Source organism: Saccopteryx leptura, chromosome 11 (assembly GCF_036850995.1).
Source record: "Saccopteryx leptura isolate mSacLep1 chromosome 11, mSacLep1_pri_phased_curated, whole genome shotgun sequence".
NCBI classification, from domain to species: Eukaryota; Metazoa; Chordata; class Mammalia; order Chiroptera; family Emballonuridae; genus Saccopteryx; species Saccopteryx leptura.
Genome location: NC_089513.1, coordinates 44,579,991 through 44,596,130, shown reverse-complemented (window position 1 = coordinate 44,596,130; position 16,140 = coordinate 44,579,991). Strand labels below are relative to the sequence as shown.

Genomic DNA, 16,140 nt, shown 5'->3' with positions numbered 1-16,140 from the left:
AGGCTGTGGCTTGATAGGGTTGCAGGCCTATCATGGAGGAGGGGCCATGATCCTTCCTCCCTTAAGTAGACAAAGGGACATTAAAAAACTGGACATTCCAGATCGCCTCCCCCCAGACATCCGGATTGACTCACCCAGGTGTAGAAGGTCCCCTAGCTTACTTACTGTTAATCCTTTTTTCCCTGTAACGACTACCAGCCCCCACCCTCGAATCCCCCATTTAACCCTACCTGTTAGAGAACCGGTTGCTGACCTCCGCATTAGGAGTGAGCCCAGCAGATGACCCCCTAATAAACTTTTCTTGCCTGAACTCAGGTGTCCTCCTTCGGCTGACCTTATATGGCTTTTATTTTTATTTTCTTAACAATGTCTTTTGAATTGCAAAATATCTTAATTTATCTACTAAGAAATTAAGCCAAATTTATCAATTATTTTATGGCTCATGTTTTTGGTGTCAAATCTAAGAACTCTGTTTATAATTCTTACTCTGTTTTCTTCTAAGGGTCTTCTAATTTTAGGTCTTACATTTAGGCCTGTGATCCATTTTGAGTTAAGAATGTGAAGCAAGGATCTATGAATGTTTTTGCTGTGTTTTGGCCCATGGATGTCTGACTCTTCCAGCACCATTTATTTAAAAAAAAAAAAAGCTTTTCTCAGTTAATGCCTTGGAACCTATATAAAAAAATCTTCATTATTCTAGCTTTACAGTGAGTTTTTAAATTGTGAAGTTTAAGTCCCAAACTTTTTTTTTTTTTTTTTCAAAATGGTTTTGGCTATTGCATTGCTAATAAATTTCCAGATCAATTTGTGAATTTTACCAAAAAGCCTGCTAGGATTTTGATGGGGATTGCATTAAATTTATTCACCAATTTAGTAAGAATTTCCATCTTAACAATATTGAGTCTCTCCATTTATTGAGATCTTTAATTTCTCTCAGAAAGATTGTAGTTTTCAGTGTATGAATCTTACACTTCTTCATTAAATTTCTAAGTATGTTTTTCCTTTTTGATGCTATTGGTGAATGGAATTTTCTTAATTTCATTTTTATGAGAATGACTGCTCATTACCAATATAGAAAACTACAATTGATTTTTGTACAATGATCTTGCATCCTGAGATCTTGATAATTGTTAATTATTGTAGTTCAACTGGTGTTTTTATAGATTCCTTAGAGTTTTCTACATATAAGATAATGTCATCTATGAATACAATTTTTTTTCTTTATTGCACTACCCCAAACCTTCAGTACAATGTTGAATAAAGTGGTTAGAGTGAACATTCTTGTGTTGCTCCCAATCTTAGGAAGAAAGTATTCAGTTTCACCATTAAGTACAATGTGAGCTACAGATTTTTCATAGACGCGCTTTTCATATTGAGGATGTACCCTTCTATTACTAGTTTGTTGAGAGGTTTTATCATGAATAAATTTCAGTTTTGTCACAGTTTTTCTGTATCTACTGGTGTCATTATATATTTCTGTCTTTTACTGTATTAAAATAATTGTATTACATTAATTTACATATGTTAAACTAACTTTGCATTCTTGGGATAAATCTCTGTTGATCATGGGGTATGTTACCTTCTACATGTTACCAAATTTGGTTTGCTAATATTTTATTAAAGATCTATGTTCATGAGGGATATTGATCTATACTGTTATGATTTTATTTTACTTTATTGGTCTGGCATTAATGTCAGGGTAACTCACCTTACAGAATAAATGAGGAGTTATTCCCTTTTCTTCTACTTTCTAAAAATATTTCTTCTTTAAATATGGGAGAGAATTCATCAGTAAAGCCAAGTGGGCCTGGGTTTTTCTTTGCACAGAGAGTTTTAATTTCTACTTGTTATGAGTATTCAGATTTTCCGTTTATTCTTTTGTTTTTTGTTTTTTTGTTTTTTTTTTTGTATTTTTCTGAAGTTGGAAACGGGGAGGCAGTCAGACAGACTCCCGCATGCACCCAACTGGGATCCACCCCGGCATGCCCACCAGGGGGCGATGCTCTGCCCATCTGGGGTGTTGCTCTGTTGCAACCAGAGCCATTCTAGCGCCTGAAGCAGAGGCCACAGAGCCATCCTCAGCACCCCAGTCATCTTTGCTCCAGTGGAGCCTTGGCTGCGGGAGGGGAAGAGAGAGACAGAAAGGAAGGAGAGGGGGAGGGGTAGAGAAGCAGATGGGCGCTTCTCCTGTGTACCCTGGCCGGGAATCAAACCTGGGACTCCTGCACGCCAGGCTGATGCTCTACCACTGAGCCAACCGGCCAGGGCCTCTATTTATTCTTGAGTCAATATTTCTAATTTGTGTTCTTCTGGGAACCTGTTTCTTTCATCTGAATTGTCTAATTTTCTGGTATAAAGTTAATCATAATATGAACAATATACAATGCTTTTAGTTGCTATAGGATCAGTAGTGATATGCCTTCTCTTATTTCTAATTTTGATCATTTGTATCTTTTTGTGTTATCCTCCATTGTTTTTGATGGAAGGTCATCCATTAATCCTATTTTTTTTCTATCCCTCTTTCTTCTTCTGGAATTGTTATCATATATACACTACTGTGCTTGATGTTGTCACCCAGGTCTCTAAATCTCTGTTTATATTTCTTCTTTAGATTGAATCATTTCTTTTGTCCTGTCTCCTGGTTCACTGACTTTTCTTCTGCCATCTCCAATCTGGTATTGGGTACCTCTAGAGAGTTTTTCATTCCATTTCAGTTATCATACTTTTTAACTCCAGATTTTTCCATTCGGTTCTCTTTTTAAAAAAAATTTCTATTTCTTTATTATGATTCATTGAGTTTTCCCTTGAATTCTTTAAACACAGTTTCCTTTATATCTCTGAACATCTTTAAATAGCTGCACTGCAGTCTTTTTCTGCTAATTCCTAAATCTGAGGACACTCAGACACAGTTCCTATTGACTGCTTTTTTCCTATGTATAAATCGCACTTTCCTATTTCTCTGAATGCCTCTGATTTGATATTAAATACCAGACACTTTACATAATGTATGGTAGCAACTCTGGGTTCTTTCTCCAAGAGCGTTGTTGCTGGTACTGTTCTGTTTTGTAATGTGCCGGGACTAAGTCTGTAAGATCTGTCTCCCATATAAAGTACAGTTGCTGAGGTTTTCACTCCCTTTTTCCCCTTTTTATAATTTTAAGCCTGCTCCCCTAGGTTCATCCGCATGTCTGCACACTTGGTGTTCTGGGAAAAACTAGTCAGAGGTTTTGCTCACACACTTTGAGCCAGAAAGACTTCCTCTCTCTGTTTCTGACTCTGTGAGCGATGGGGAACACATTCAAATTTCAGGTGGTTTTCAAGTCTGCCCCCGCCCTTCCTTTCTGTGGGCTCTCTCCTATCTCCTCTGCGTGTATGGCTCTGCTGCCAGAGATGTGTGAGTGCGTTTGGCATACTCCATCTCTGCTCCTCGTCATCCTGGGATACATGGAGCGGCCCTGATGGCTCTCTCGCCCACCAGAACTATCTATTAAGTCCCCAGCTATATCACTGGTCCATTGCTTGTCCCAAAGAGGACTGTAAGCTCAAGACAGTGGAGCCACCGGTTCTTCTTGTTTATTAACTATTGACATGGCCACTTTAACTGAAAATATTCCAAATAGAGTATTCTGGAAGCACCAGCAAGGCTGCTGGTTGTCATAGGCTGCCACGCTCTGGTCAAACTATCACACTGACAAAGCTGGGGAGGAAGGAATCGTAGCAACCTTAGCAATAATGCCACAAACGCATGCCATTCCCACCCAAAGCTTAGCAGTTTTCACGAACAAATAAATGCTTCTCAGTTTGTTGCATGCCTTTGGCCAATTTTTAGAGAGCTAAAATGGATATTTTTGGCAGTCTCTGCCTAGCTTTCTAGTTGACTTGGGGGAGAGAATTTGTCAGCCTACTCCCTCCGTCACGCCAGAAGTCCCTGCTGCAGCCACTCCTGGGGCTCTGCGGCATTAGAGTGACTAGTTAGAGTAGGCCACGCAGGTGAAAATATCACGGTGAAATCTTGTTTTCAAAGAAAAACATTTGCTTTTGTCTTCTGAGAGGACAAAATCAACCAACAAACATAAAGGTTACTAAAGGCACAAGATTAAATGAGTCTCTCATTAGAATAAATTAATTAAGAAATACCACTCCTCAGAAGCAGCGCCTTAGGCCCTGCAACTTGAACCTTTCCCAGAACTTAAGAGAAATGAAGTACTTCACTAGGAGGAACTGGTCCCAAAGCACTTCAGTGCAGATCATATGTCCCACAGCTGATTCTCTGTGCCTTCTGTTTCTTCTTATTTTTCCACCTCTTTATATTATGCTTCAGCCATAGTCAGTCTTACACAATGGGCATTCTCATAACAGGTCTTTTATTTTTTTAAGTGAGAGGAGGGCAAGACAGTGAAACAGACTGCCACATGCCCCCAACCAGGATCCACCTGGCAGCCCCCATCTGGCACCGATGCTTAAGTCAACCAGGTTATTTTTAGTGCCTGAGGCTGATGCACTCAAATCAACCCAGCCATTTTCATGGCCCAAGTGAACGCTCAAACCAATTGAGCCACTGGCTGTGAGAGGGGATTAGAGACAGAAGGGAGAGAGGGAGAGGGAGAGAAGCAGATGGTTGCTTCTCCAGTGTGCCCTGACTGGGAATCAAACCCAGGACATTCATATGCCAGGCCAACGCTCCATCCACTGAGTCAACTGGCCAGGGCCAATATTTCCTTTTTTGAAGTCTCCATTAAAGTCCCCAAACTGGCCATTGGCCTATTTTCCTTGCTCTATCACCTCTGATGGGCTGAGACCTCTTGGGCAAGTCAGTTGAGTTCTGTACACCCTCACAGGTCTCAGGAAGAAAGATAAGAACTGCCCCATGCCCTGGCTGGATAGCTCGGCTGGTTAGAGCATTGTCCCCAAATGCAGAAGTTGCCGGTTCAATCCTTGGTCAGGGAACATACAGGTACAGCTCGATGTTCTTGTCTGTCTCTCTCCCTTCCGCTCTCGCTAAAATCAATAAATAAAAGTTAAAAAAAAAAATGAACTTCTCCATGCGTCCAGGAGTCCAGTCTCTTAGAATTGGAGCAGGCTTAGAGGGTTTTTTGGGCAAAACCTCTCATATCCAGATGGGTCAGTGGAGGCTCAGGAAAGTTAGGGATTTACCCAGGTCACCTTGCAGGAGCATGATAAAGAAGGCCTCAGAAATTGTCACCTGAGTGCCTGAGGATCAGGCTGAAGGCCAGGCAGGAAGATCACACCTGACATGACACAGGCTCTGAGCACACTGGACACAAAGGCCCTGAGACCATTTGTGCCCCACCCCTCCTCTCTCTTACCTTAGCGAAGAAAACCCAGGCTGCGCACTGCCCTGGGGCCAGCAGGCTTTTCAGCTTCACGGTGCTGAACATGAGAAGGAATCCTAACAATCCACTGGGAGGAGAGAACATTCTGTCAGTGCGGCTTGTCTTCTTTGAGCCAACAGGTAACTATTTTCTGTTACATTTCACCAGTCAATTTCTAATTATTACACTTCTATTTCATCTTTGACAGTGATCTCTAGATTAAAACACCCCAAATTAAAAACCCCATTCAGCTCTACTTTTCTATGATGACAGCATTTTACTAGAGGTGGGAGGACAGGTGTAGAAATTCGGGAGGGCTCTCTGATTAAATCATGACAGTAAACAAACGTGGAGGACAGGACCTCCTGCTCCCTCCCCTGTGACATCTGGAGCTCTGTGCTTGCCGAGGGAGAGCTTCAGTGTTTTCAAGCAGAATGAACTGCCAGGGAAAGCATTCCAGAGGGAAATCCACCATTTGAGGACGGAGCGTCTGTGCTGCACTGGTCCCGGTTCCGGTAAGAACCTGAAAGACTCTGGGCGCAGTAGCGGCAGCCCCCCAAACCAGGAGAACCTGCACAGAAACCGCGCTTTGACAACGAGGCCGCAGCCCAGGTGTGTGACCCGAGAGAACCCCGTCAGGGGCCCGAGGCTGGGGTAGCATCTCGGGGCTATTCAGAGGTCCACACCAGCCGGGCACTGACCCAGCAGGGAGGGGAAGCAGTGGCCTGCTCTGGAGCCATTTTCAAGTGTCGCTGTGTGGCCACGTCCAAAGTAAAGGGAGCTCCAAACAGAACGGTCACTCCTCCTGACACTTGGAGGCAGGGTGACTGGGGCAGCACGGCAGACAACCCCGTGACAGGGGCTGACTTCCAGCACATACATGCAAGTGGGGTCTGAGTGTGAACTTTATCTGGAGTTGAAAATTGCAAAGCCAAGACACAAGACTGCAGTTACTTCCTAAATCAAAAAGCGGGGTCTTATGAGCTGTCCCTGTTTGCACCCCAGGGCCTCGGGCGCCATTTGACCTTTATTATAGGTACTGGTGTGTGGCTCCAACACTGATGGTGACCTCTGAGAGGTCTGGGCCTGAACTTGGGCTTCGATGTATTGTCCCCAACAGGGCCAAGCATGGAGCCCTGGTCATCGTAGGTATCACATCAACGTTTGACAGGCTGACTTTCCAGCAGCTTGAATTAAATTAAGGCAAATTTCACAGAAATGTGTGCCTTCTTTAGATTAGACCAATCACAGCCACATTCTTGGGTCAGGACCAGAGATGGGCATTAGGCTTCCCTTGTGTGTCTATCAGCCTGTTTGGCCTGGCTGACCTGCAATTTTGTTCTGATTTGCACTTGTAGAGATGGGAGGCTGGGCAGCTATGGATTCAGATGTTGAGTCACTCATACCTGGAAGGCAAGGGGCCCTTGTGGGTAAGCAGCAGGCTGGAAATCAAGCGCCCTAAATCTCTGTTCTTGGTGGTGTTCATTGATCCTTATAACCCTGACCAAATTCCCTTTTTTCCTTTTTCCATTTTTTTTCTTGCCTCTGGCACTGTGATCTTAAAGCAGAAATGAGCATAGCAGTCCCCATTCTACCTTCTGGGAATCAGACATTTTTCAGAACAGAAAGGTTCCCAGCCCCAATTCTCATTTTATTAACAAGCAACTGAGGCACAGGTAAAATTATAATCTCAATTTCCACAGCTCTTCAAACCTCACCACGGATGCTCTTGGCCAGAGAGACAGAGAGAGATGCCGCCAGTGCCCGTGGCTGTGAGATGAGTGTGTAAAGCACGGCAGCCAGCACTCAGGGCTCTCCTTGGTGGTTCTCACCCTCTGCGTCCAAGGAGTTAACAACTTCACAGGCGCCTGTCCAGTCTCCCATATCCCCTTCCTCTCTGGTCTTTCCTCTCCCCTCCACCTCTAGCAAGAGGAAGGGCATGGTCCACGTTGACCTCGCCTCTCAGCACAGCTGCTTGCTGGAACTGAGCTACTCCTGGTTTTTGACCTACATGCTTACGAAAGCATCCACGACTCGCTCCCATCACTTGACTTGTATGTCTGTGAATCATTTCTAAATTACCCATAAACCCTTAACTCCCCCCCCCTTTTTTTTCAGCTCTTCTACCTGTTGCTATGGAAGCAGATCTTAAAATCAATGGGAAAACCCCAGAAATGAAAGAGCCTGGGCTTCCTGCTAATGGGGTGTCCAGGTCATGGCTACTCCCACTATCCCCTCAGACCTCCATGACCCCTTCTGAGCTCCCCCAGGACCTGGAGGATCCTCGTGATGAGGTAAAGAAAAGCAGCACACTCTTAAAAGAGGTTAAGGGACCTGGCCAGTTGGCTCAGTGGTAGAGCATCAGCCTGGCATGCGGGAGTCCCGGGTTCAATTCCCGGCAAGGGCACACAGGAGAAGCGCCCATCTGCTTCTCCACCCCTCCCCCTCTCCTTCTTCTCTGTCTCTCTCTTTCTCTCCAGCAGCCAGGGTTCCACTGGAGCAGAGATGGCCCAGGCGCTGAGGATGCTCTGTGGCCTCTGCCTCAGGCACTAGAATGGCTCTGGTTGCAACGGAGCAATGCCCCAGATGGGCGAAACATCGCCCCCTGGTGGGCGTGCCGGGTGGATCCCAGTCGGGCGCATGCGGGAGTCTGTCTGACTGCCTCTCCATTTCCAACTTCAGAAAAATACAAAAAAAAAAAAAAAAAAAGAGGTTAAGGACTGAAGCCAGGGGGTAAAATAAAGCTGAGAATTAAATCAATCCAAATCAATATTTCCAAATGCTTTAAATAAGAATTCCTGATTTCTCATGTTGGGTTATGAAAAAGTTGTAGATTAAAAGAGGCAAAAACGGAGCCAAAATGTCATCTCACAAAGCCAACACCAATGAGCTGTGAACGATGTTGCTCTACTCCAAACAACCATATCTCCTCCACAACCCGTTTGTCCATGCTGCCAAATACCCACAGGCAAACAAGTCCATGGGCACCAGAACAGCACTAACATGCTTAGCACACATTCCTAGCTAAGTGACCAGGCCTGACCAGATGACAGGAACCAGGAAGATGAATTCTGTCAGTGTTCTCCTGAAAGTCTTCCGAGGATGATAAATCAATCAATCTGAGGCTCAAATGCAGAAGCAAACGCTATATAATATTGATTTTTTTGGTACTAACAACTCCCATTGGAAACAGTTCCTAGCCACAGATCAGCGTTTTGACTCTGTAAAGAGTCACTACTTGACAGGGTAAAATCCTCTATGTGTGGAAATAGGTGGTCTGACTTTTATGTAGCAATTGTTCATGGTCTGTTGGCATTTTATTTACAGTTGACCAGAGCAGGTAATACAATGGCCATCATTTATTGGGCTAGGCGAATGCTCAGGGCTTTAAATATGTACCTTATTCAATACACACAGTCACACTGCATTGCTACTATTTTTCCAGTTTATAGATGAGAGAACTAAATGAAGGCTTGAGAGATCTAGGAACACTTAACCACAGATCATACAATTAGGAAGCAGCAAGGCTGGAATTCAACCCAAGTGTGGTTTTACCACGATATCAGAATACATGCTGTGGGGTTTTCCATAGACACCTTTCCACTTCTGCGCGTAATAAAGTCAAGCAAAGAGAAGAAAGGGAACTAGGATGGCTATAAACTTCTATGTATCCAATTCTGCCCATTTAATCGGTCTACATCCCTGCATACTTGCCAAGGTCACTATTAAAGATCTCCTTGTTGTCCAGGCATCTCCTAGTCAATGCTTTCCAAAATCTGTTTCTCATAGTCTTGGGGGTTCAGCTGAGGGTTTTTTGGGAGGTTACCCTTCAGGAGCAAGAGGGAGGCCAAGGTAGAGTTGAGAAGGTAGAATTGTGGACCCAAATCTTCCCTTGAACTCAATCAGTTTGGTCAATACTATATACTGAAATTCTGTTTAAGAACTGCTTGTGGAGAAAAAAAACTCAGGAAATCCTAGGTCTTCAGCAAATTTGAAAACCACTGCTATGGCCTAAAAACTGCTGCAGGACAGGGCTCCTCAAAGGTCCCAGGCCAGCCCTGAGTCCCTGCGGGTGTTCAGAGCAACCGCTGTCGGCCCAGGGAGCTGCTCTCACGCCTGCACCCGCCACCTCTCTGCCACTCACTTGGATCATGGCACCGACCCTGGACTTCACCGAAATGAAGACACAGCTAGTAGTACAGGGACATAAATTCATAGTGTGAGGGTTTTACTAGTTAAGATTACCTGGCCCAGCAGCTGCCATGGAATCTGTAGAAATACAGGAACGGGAAGTCCAGGACTCCGAGGAGATCACCTGAGGGGCAGAGCAAGAGTGAGACCAAGGCCACATGTCCGGGGCCCTACAATGTCCCAGCAATGCAGCGCAAGGGTCTCTAGCACAGTTAACCCTCTGAGCACTGAGCTGCCCAGCACTGAATTCATGCTGGCATTCCCAGGGTTTCTATGTTACTGGCTTTTTCTTATAATAATAATAATATAATAATATAATGCCCATTTAGTGAGAGTCTGTCCGGGGCAGGGCCCCATGCTAAAAAAGCTTTATGTACATTAATCTCTTTCTTTTTTTTTTTTTATTATTTTTTTTATAATTTTATTTTTTTAATGGGGTGACATCAATAAATCAGGATACATATATTCAAAGATAACACGTCCAGGTTATCTTGTCGTTCAATTATGTTGCATACCCATCACTCAAAGTCAGATTGTCCTCTGTCACCTTCTATCTAGTTTTCTTTGTGCCCCTCCCCCCTCCCCCTTTCCCTTTCCCTCTCCACCCTCCCCCCGTAACCACCACACTCTTATCAATATCTCTTTCAGTCCTTACAACAACTCCATGAAGTTTCATTACCCGCATTTTAACCAGAGGTCAGAAAAGCTAAGAGATTTGCCTAAGATTGCACAACTCTGCAACTGCGGAGCCCAGTGTGAACCGTCCCTCGCCACCCTGGGACCTTTCCTCTCTGCCAGGCAGCCATCCTGCCTGAGGTGGAGTGCAGGACAAAAACAGTCATTTTCTCAAAAGATTCTTCTATTCTTTTCTGCCTTATATCTAGAAAAAGGCTGTGTGCCTCTGACATCCTTTCTCATTTTTGTGCTTAACTACTGCGTGAACGGTGCCGGGGCCAGACTGACCGTGCATACTCATCTTAGCTGAAGGTCCAAAGGGCACATTTATTTCTAGTGAAGTAAGTTCATTCTTTTAGTTCCACTTGGTGCAAGAGGAAATAATCACACATATTGGCTGCTTCTCTCTCTGGAATTTGAACTTGGTCACAAACAAGAAGTCAGGAGATTAAAAAAGCAAAAAGCCTTCCAAAAATGTCCCAAGAAGAGGAATTAAGCATTTCCACAGCAGTTAGCTTAATCCTTCCAAATCTGGAATTTCTGAGGCGCAGGCAGAGGCAGGCGCTCCAGGCCCCTGGCCTCGGCCTGCCTCTCAGTTCTGGATGGACTGCAGCAAGAAGGGCCATTTTTCCGAGTGGGCACCACATGGCAGGTGCACAGTGGGGTGTACACACATCATTTCCTTCACCATCACTCTTACTCATCAAGAGTTTCAGGACAAACAACACAATAGTCTGCTACACTTCCTGAGAGACCTAATAATTTCAAGTGATTCAGCCATCTAGTATTGGGAAAGAAAGGTCTGAATTCCATTTCTCTGGAGAGTTGTTTTCTTTTTTTTATTTTTTATTATGACTATTGTTTTGTTCCTTTTATGCATATGTGTGTGCTTAACTAAAAGGAAAGGGTCTCATGGGATGTGGGTTTTGTGCACCCCAGTAAGAGGTTCAGAGTTCTTGCTCTCTGTACTGATGGGTCATGATTCCACTGAGTACCTTTTTTATTTTATTTTAAGTGCGATTAGGGGAGATACAAAGACAGACTCTTGCATGAGCCCCAGCCAGGATCCACCTGCCAACCCCTGTCTGGGGCTGCTGGCAACCAAGCTATTTTTAGTGCCTGAGGCAAAGGCTCCATCCTCAGCACCCACGGCTGACATGCTTGAATCAATCGAGCCATGGCTTCAGGAGGAGAAAAGAAAGAGAAAGATAACTGGGAGGGGGAGGGGTGTTGAAGCAGATAATCGCTTCTCCTGTGTGCCCCGACCAGGAATCAAAGTTGGGACTTCCACACACTGGGTGGATGCTCTACTGCTGAGCCAACCAGCCAGGGCCTCCACTGAGTACCTTTATCATACACTTGGGACCTATATTGGTGGAGGGACTTTGTAAATGACATCATCAGGCTCAGACCACCATCTGAAGTCCCTTTCCCCAAAGACGTGAGAGCAGCGAGGTGACCCAGAGCACCCGGTCCGAGAGGGCACCGGAGCCCTGCTCAGCTGGGGGAGGGATGTCTGTGGAGGATGTGCTGTGTCTCCATGGCAGCTGCCAGCTCCTGGCTCTTTCCCAGTTTCCCTCTCAGTGTGAGAGAAACTGCAGCCAGTCAGTGTGATCGTGAGGGATGGGCAGAGAAGGAGATAATATTAAACACAGGACCTCGAGATTCCTTGGGCACTGCCTCTTGCCAGCGCCCAGCCTGTCATCGAGAGGTGAACTAGACTCGGGGTGCTTTGGTAACCTTTCCAGCCCAGCCCAGGCTGTAGAGGGGTCAGAGGTAGACAGGGAAGAAGATACAAAAATAGTCACTATCCTCGGGAATTCACCAGTTAGATTAAATCCCTCACCCAAATCCTGAACGCTGATCCTGTAAATTATTGAGAAAAAGAACAGCTCGCTCTCTGAGCCATTTCTAAAATTTCCATACATTTCTTACATGGCACTAAGCTGACCTCATGCCTGCTGTCCTTCTAAAACTATCAGTCCTTGGGACAGGGACTACCTTACTCATCATTTGCATCCACTGTGTGAGAACTGTCTGGGCCACACAATAACCACTATGAACTGAGAGTATCTGACAGACTTAACCCCCTCTTGCTTCCTTTGGACGGAATGTTCTAAATACCTTCTAGTTGATATGCTGGTCCTCAATCTGAAATTGACCCAAATGCTTGCCCTCTGACGCCTTCAGCCTGCCTTCTCTTTGACTAAAGTAGCGCTCTTAGATGGACAGGGTGCACCCCAACCTCTAAACAGCCGAGTGTGGTGACTGTGCTACAAACAGCCCTGAGGCTGTTGTAGTGTGTGGCTGGCTGACCTCCACCACATGAGGACTAGATCCAGGAGCCTAAAAACTTTGTAAAGATGCTCAGAAAAACCCCTGCACCATCCAGTGCAGAATGCACAACTGAAGCACCAATTAAGTGGCTCAAGAGTTGTAAACACGTTTTGTGGCATTAACATGTAGCTGATGCAATAAAGTCTGGGTCTGGTTAAAATTCTGCTGGCTCTCTGAGCAAGGGAGTGAATCTCCTTTCTCTGAAGATCACAGAGCATGAAATTGCCCTGGTGAAAGTGTGGCACGATCTTACCACATTCAAGCTGAATTGATATTTGAATATCAAGAAAATTTCCTCTCACCACAGTTAGCCCTCAGAACTGGCAGGAGAACGGAAGGTCAGTTCCCAGAAGTGACCAGTGCTGCTTTCTTTATCTCACACATGAGCAATGGACACACCAGGTAACAAGGTCATTGCTGGGTCAGACCTATGGTTCTCCCTGCTCCTCTGGTGCCTTGAGATTCTTCCTCTTGACCATCACAAGAGAGGGGCCAACTTTCAAACACGGGAAGAATTTCTCTTCTCTATTACTGCTTAAAACAGTCTGAGGGGAAGCAAGGTTCCCAGACTCTTGGAGCCTCTGCATGACGCATGAGGTTGAGAAATTAGAGGGAGGACATAGATTCTACCCACTAAGACGGAAACCCAGGTCCTGATGGGAAAAATGGCAGAGCCTGCGCCTAGGACTTGGAGAACTACCTGATCTCTGCCGTTATGTCCAATGTGCCCCAAAGGCTGTAACCTAAGCTGCATCATCTGCACCTCCAAGAAAGCTTACCTTTCTAGTTACTCATGAGCGAGTGAGAGGCTCAGCTCAGTCAGAAGCACTGCTGAGACCAGGATCCACCCCCTAGAACAGCTGCAGTAAGACTGACAACTGTCGGTGAGGATGTGGAGCAACTGAAACTCCCATTCATTTCTGGGTGGGACTGTAAAATGGGACCGCACTTTAGAAAACTGGCATTTTCCTTAAAAGTTTTATATATATATATATATACATATATATCCAGAAATTCTACTCCTGGGTATTTATCCAAGAGGCAGGAAAACATAAGTCCACAAAAACACTGATATAAAAATGTCCATGGCAGCTTTATTATAACAGTCAAAAACCTGGAAACAGCTCAGGCGAGCATCAATAGGTGAGTGGTTAAAAGGCGGTATGCTCACACAATGGCACACTACTCAGCAATAAAAGGGAATAGACCAGTGATACACACACAACCTGGGTGAATCTCTGAACACCATGCTGAACGAAAGAGCCTGACACAAAGGGATACTTCCCGTGTAAGCCCATGTATATGAAGCTCTAGATTAGACTAAACTTTCCTATAGTAACAGAAACCAGATCAGTAGTGACTTTTGGTGGTGGGTGAGGAGAGAATGACTAAAAGGGGGTGTGAGAAAATCTGTAGAGAAAAAATGTTCTATATCTTGATAGGGTATGAGTTACATAGGTATATATATTTGTCAAAACTGGTCAAGCTGTACATTTAAGATAGCTGCATTTCATATATGTAAATTATATATAGATTTTAAAACATTTTCTAAGTGCTACCAAATAAGATGCAAGTAAAAAAGAAGAGGTGAGAATAAAACAAAAACAATAAAGCTTCCATTTAAAGTGTCAGAAATTGTCTGACCAGGCAGTGGCACAGTGGATAGAGTATCTGCCGGGGACACTGAGGACCCAGGTTCAAAATATCGAGGTTCCCAGCTTGAGTGCAGGCTCACCAGCTTCAGTGCAGTGTCACCAGCTTGAGCATGGGGTCAATCATGACCCCATGGTTGCTGGCTTGAACCCAAGGTCGCTGGCTTGAGCCCAAAGTTGCTGGCTTGAGCAAAAGGTTGCTGGTTTGAGCAAGGGGACACTGGCTTGGCTAAAGCCCCTGGTCAAGGCACATATTAGAAAGCAAACAATGAACTAAGGTGCCTCAACAAAGAATTGATCTTTTCATCTCTCTCCCTTTCTGTCTGTCTGTCCCTATCTGTCTGTCTTTCTCTTTCTCTCTCTCACATGTGCTAAAAAAAAAAAAAAAAAAAAAGGTAAAAAATTATTAGCAGATCCTTGAAAAAGAGACTGTACCTATGGGTCTTGACTCTTACTACGTCTTCTCTGGTGCAGGTGTGGGGAAGATGCTGGCTGTGGGCAGTCTAGATAGAAAGAGTAATGAGCAAGTGGGAAGAAACAAAGTGCTGTTCTATCTTAAAAATGGGGTTACCCATGGGTCCAATGAGAAAGTAAACCAGTGGGCAGGAACTGGAGCTGCCCAATCACAGCAACCCTTGCATACTTTTTGAAAAAGGTGGACTGAATTCTTTCTAAATAATCTCATACTGTGCCCAAAACAGTGACACCTTCTTGTCAGTGTATTTAGCTGCTTCACACACTATTTGAGCTGGTGTCCTTAGGGAACTGTTGATAGCGACTCAGGTAATGTTTCTAGATTGTGTATGACACAATTGAACGCGTGTCCCATCAGGATGACCTGAATTACCTTTTTCCCTCCATGCATCATTCCACACTTACCCACACAGAAGCATGTGTATTTTTCTGCCCACTCCCACAGCCTGGTGTTGCCTCACAACTGTGACGTTTGCTCTGGACTGCCCTTTCCATGATCATTTGTTGAAAGCCCATCCTTTGTAAAGAAATCATACAAAACCATGGTGTTATCCCTGAAGACTCTGCTCACCCATAGTGCTGGTTGCCTGCCCTTCAGTCATGCCTCCTGTCATTCCTGCGTGCAGCCGGGAGGTTACTCCCAACCCGTACTTCAGAGCTTGCTGGGCATCCTCCCCACTTGAAATGTGCTTTAGTCAAAGGCCTTTGGACATTTCTGTTTGTTGGTTCTCCTTGGTTGACATGTTCATTTACTCCCTGAGTGGTTTCTAGTGGGTGAAATTCATGCTTGGGGTGAACTCTGCTTTCAAAAAAAGTGCTTTAGGCCCTGGCCGGTTGGCTCAGCGGTAGAGCGTCGGCCTGGCGTGAGGGGGACCCGGGTTCGATTCCCGGCCAGGGCACATAGGAGAAGCACCCATTTGCTTCTCCACCCCCCCCCCTCCTTCCTCTCTTTCTCTCTCTTCCCCTCCCGCAGCCGAGGCTCCATTGGAGCAAAGATGGCCCGGGCGCTGGGGATGGCTCCTTGGCCTCTGCCCCAGGCGCTAGAGTGGCTCTGGTTGCGGCAGAGCGACGCCCCGGAGGGGCAGAGCATCGCCCCCTGGTGGGCAGAGCGTCGCCCCTGGTGGGCGTGCCGGGTGGATCCCGGTCGGGCGCATGCGGGAGTCTGTCTGACTGTCTCTCCCCATTTCCAGCTTCAGAAAAATACAAAAAAAAGAAAAAAGAAAAAAAAGAAAAGTGCTTTAATAAATATTAAGATATTCATAAGCTTTATCTGCAAATGGAGAATACAGCTCACGCTGAGTGTTTAAAGCTGAGTAACTTCCTCTAGAAATGTCGAAGGCGCCTCTCTGACCTTGGCGCTCTCTACTGAAAGCGGCTGCATTCGGCAAACTTGCTTCCCACCAGGTAGGTTCCACAGGGCACAGTCTGAGGCGACTGAAGTCCAAGAGCACCCCTAGCTATGCTAGTTAGTGGGCAGA

General features: G+C 45.3%; 1 protein-coding gene across 1 annotated transcript in view; it reads right to left on the bottom strand.

The window, feature by feature from the left end:
- LOC136383042 (UDP-N-acetylglucosamine transporter TMEM241-like) overlaps nt 1-16,140 on the bottom strand; it is a 140,840-nt gene that overhangs the window by 59,877 nt on the left and 64,823 nt on the right. Inside the window, 2 exon segments of the mRNA XM_066352542.1 lie at nt 5,328-5,421; nt 9,579-9,683. Of these exon segments, the coding sequence (XP_066208639.1) occupies nt 5,328-5,421; nt 9,579-9,683 (199 nt within the window).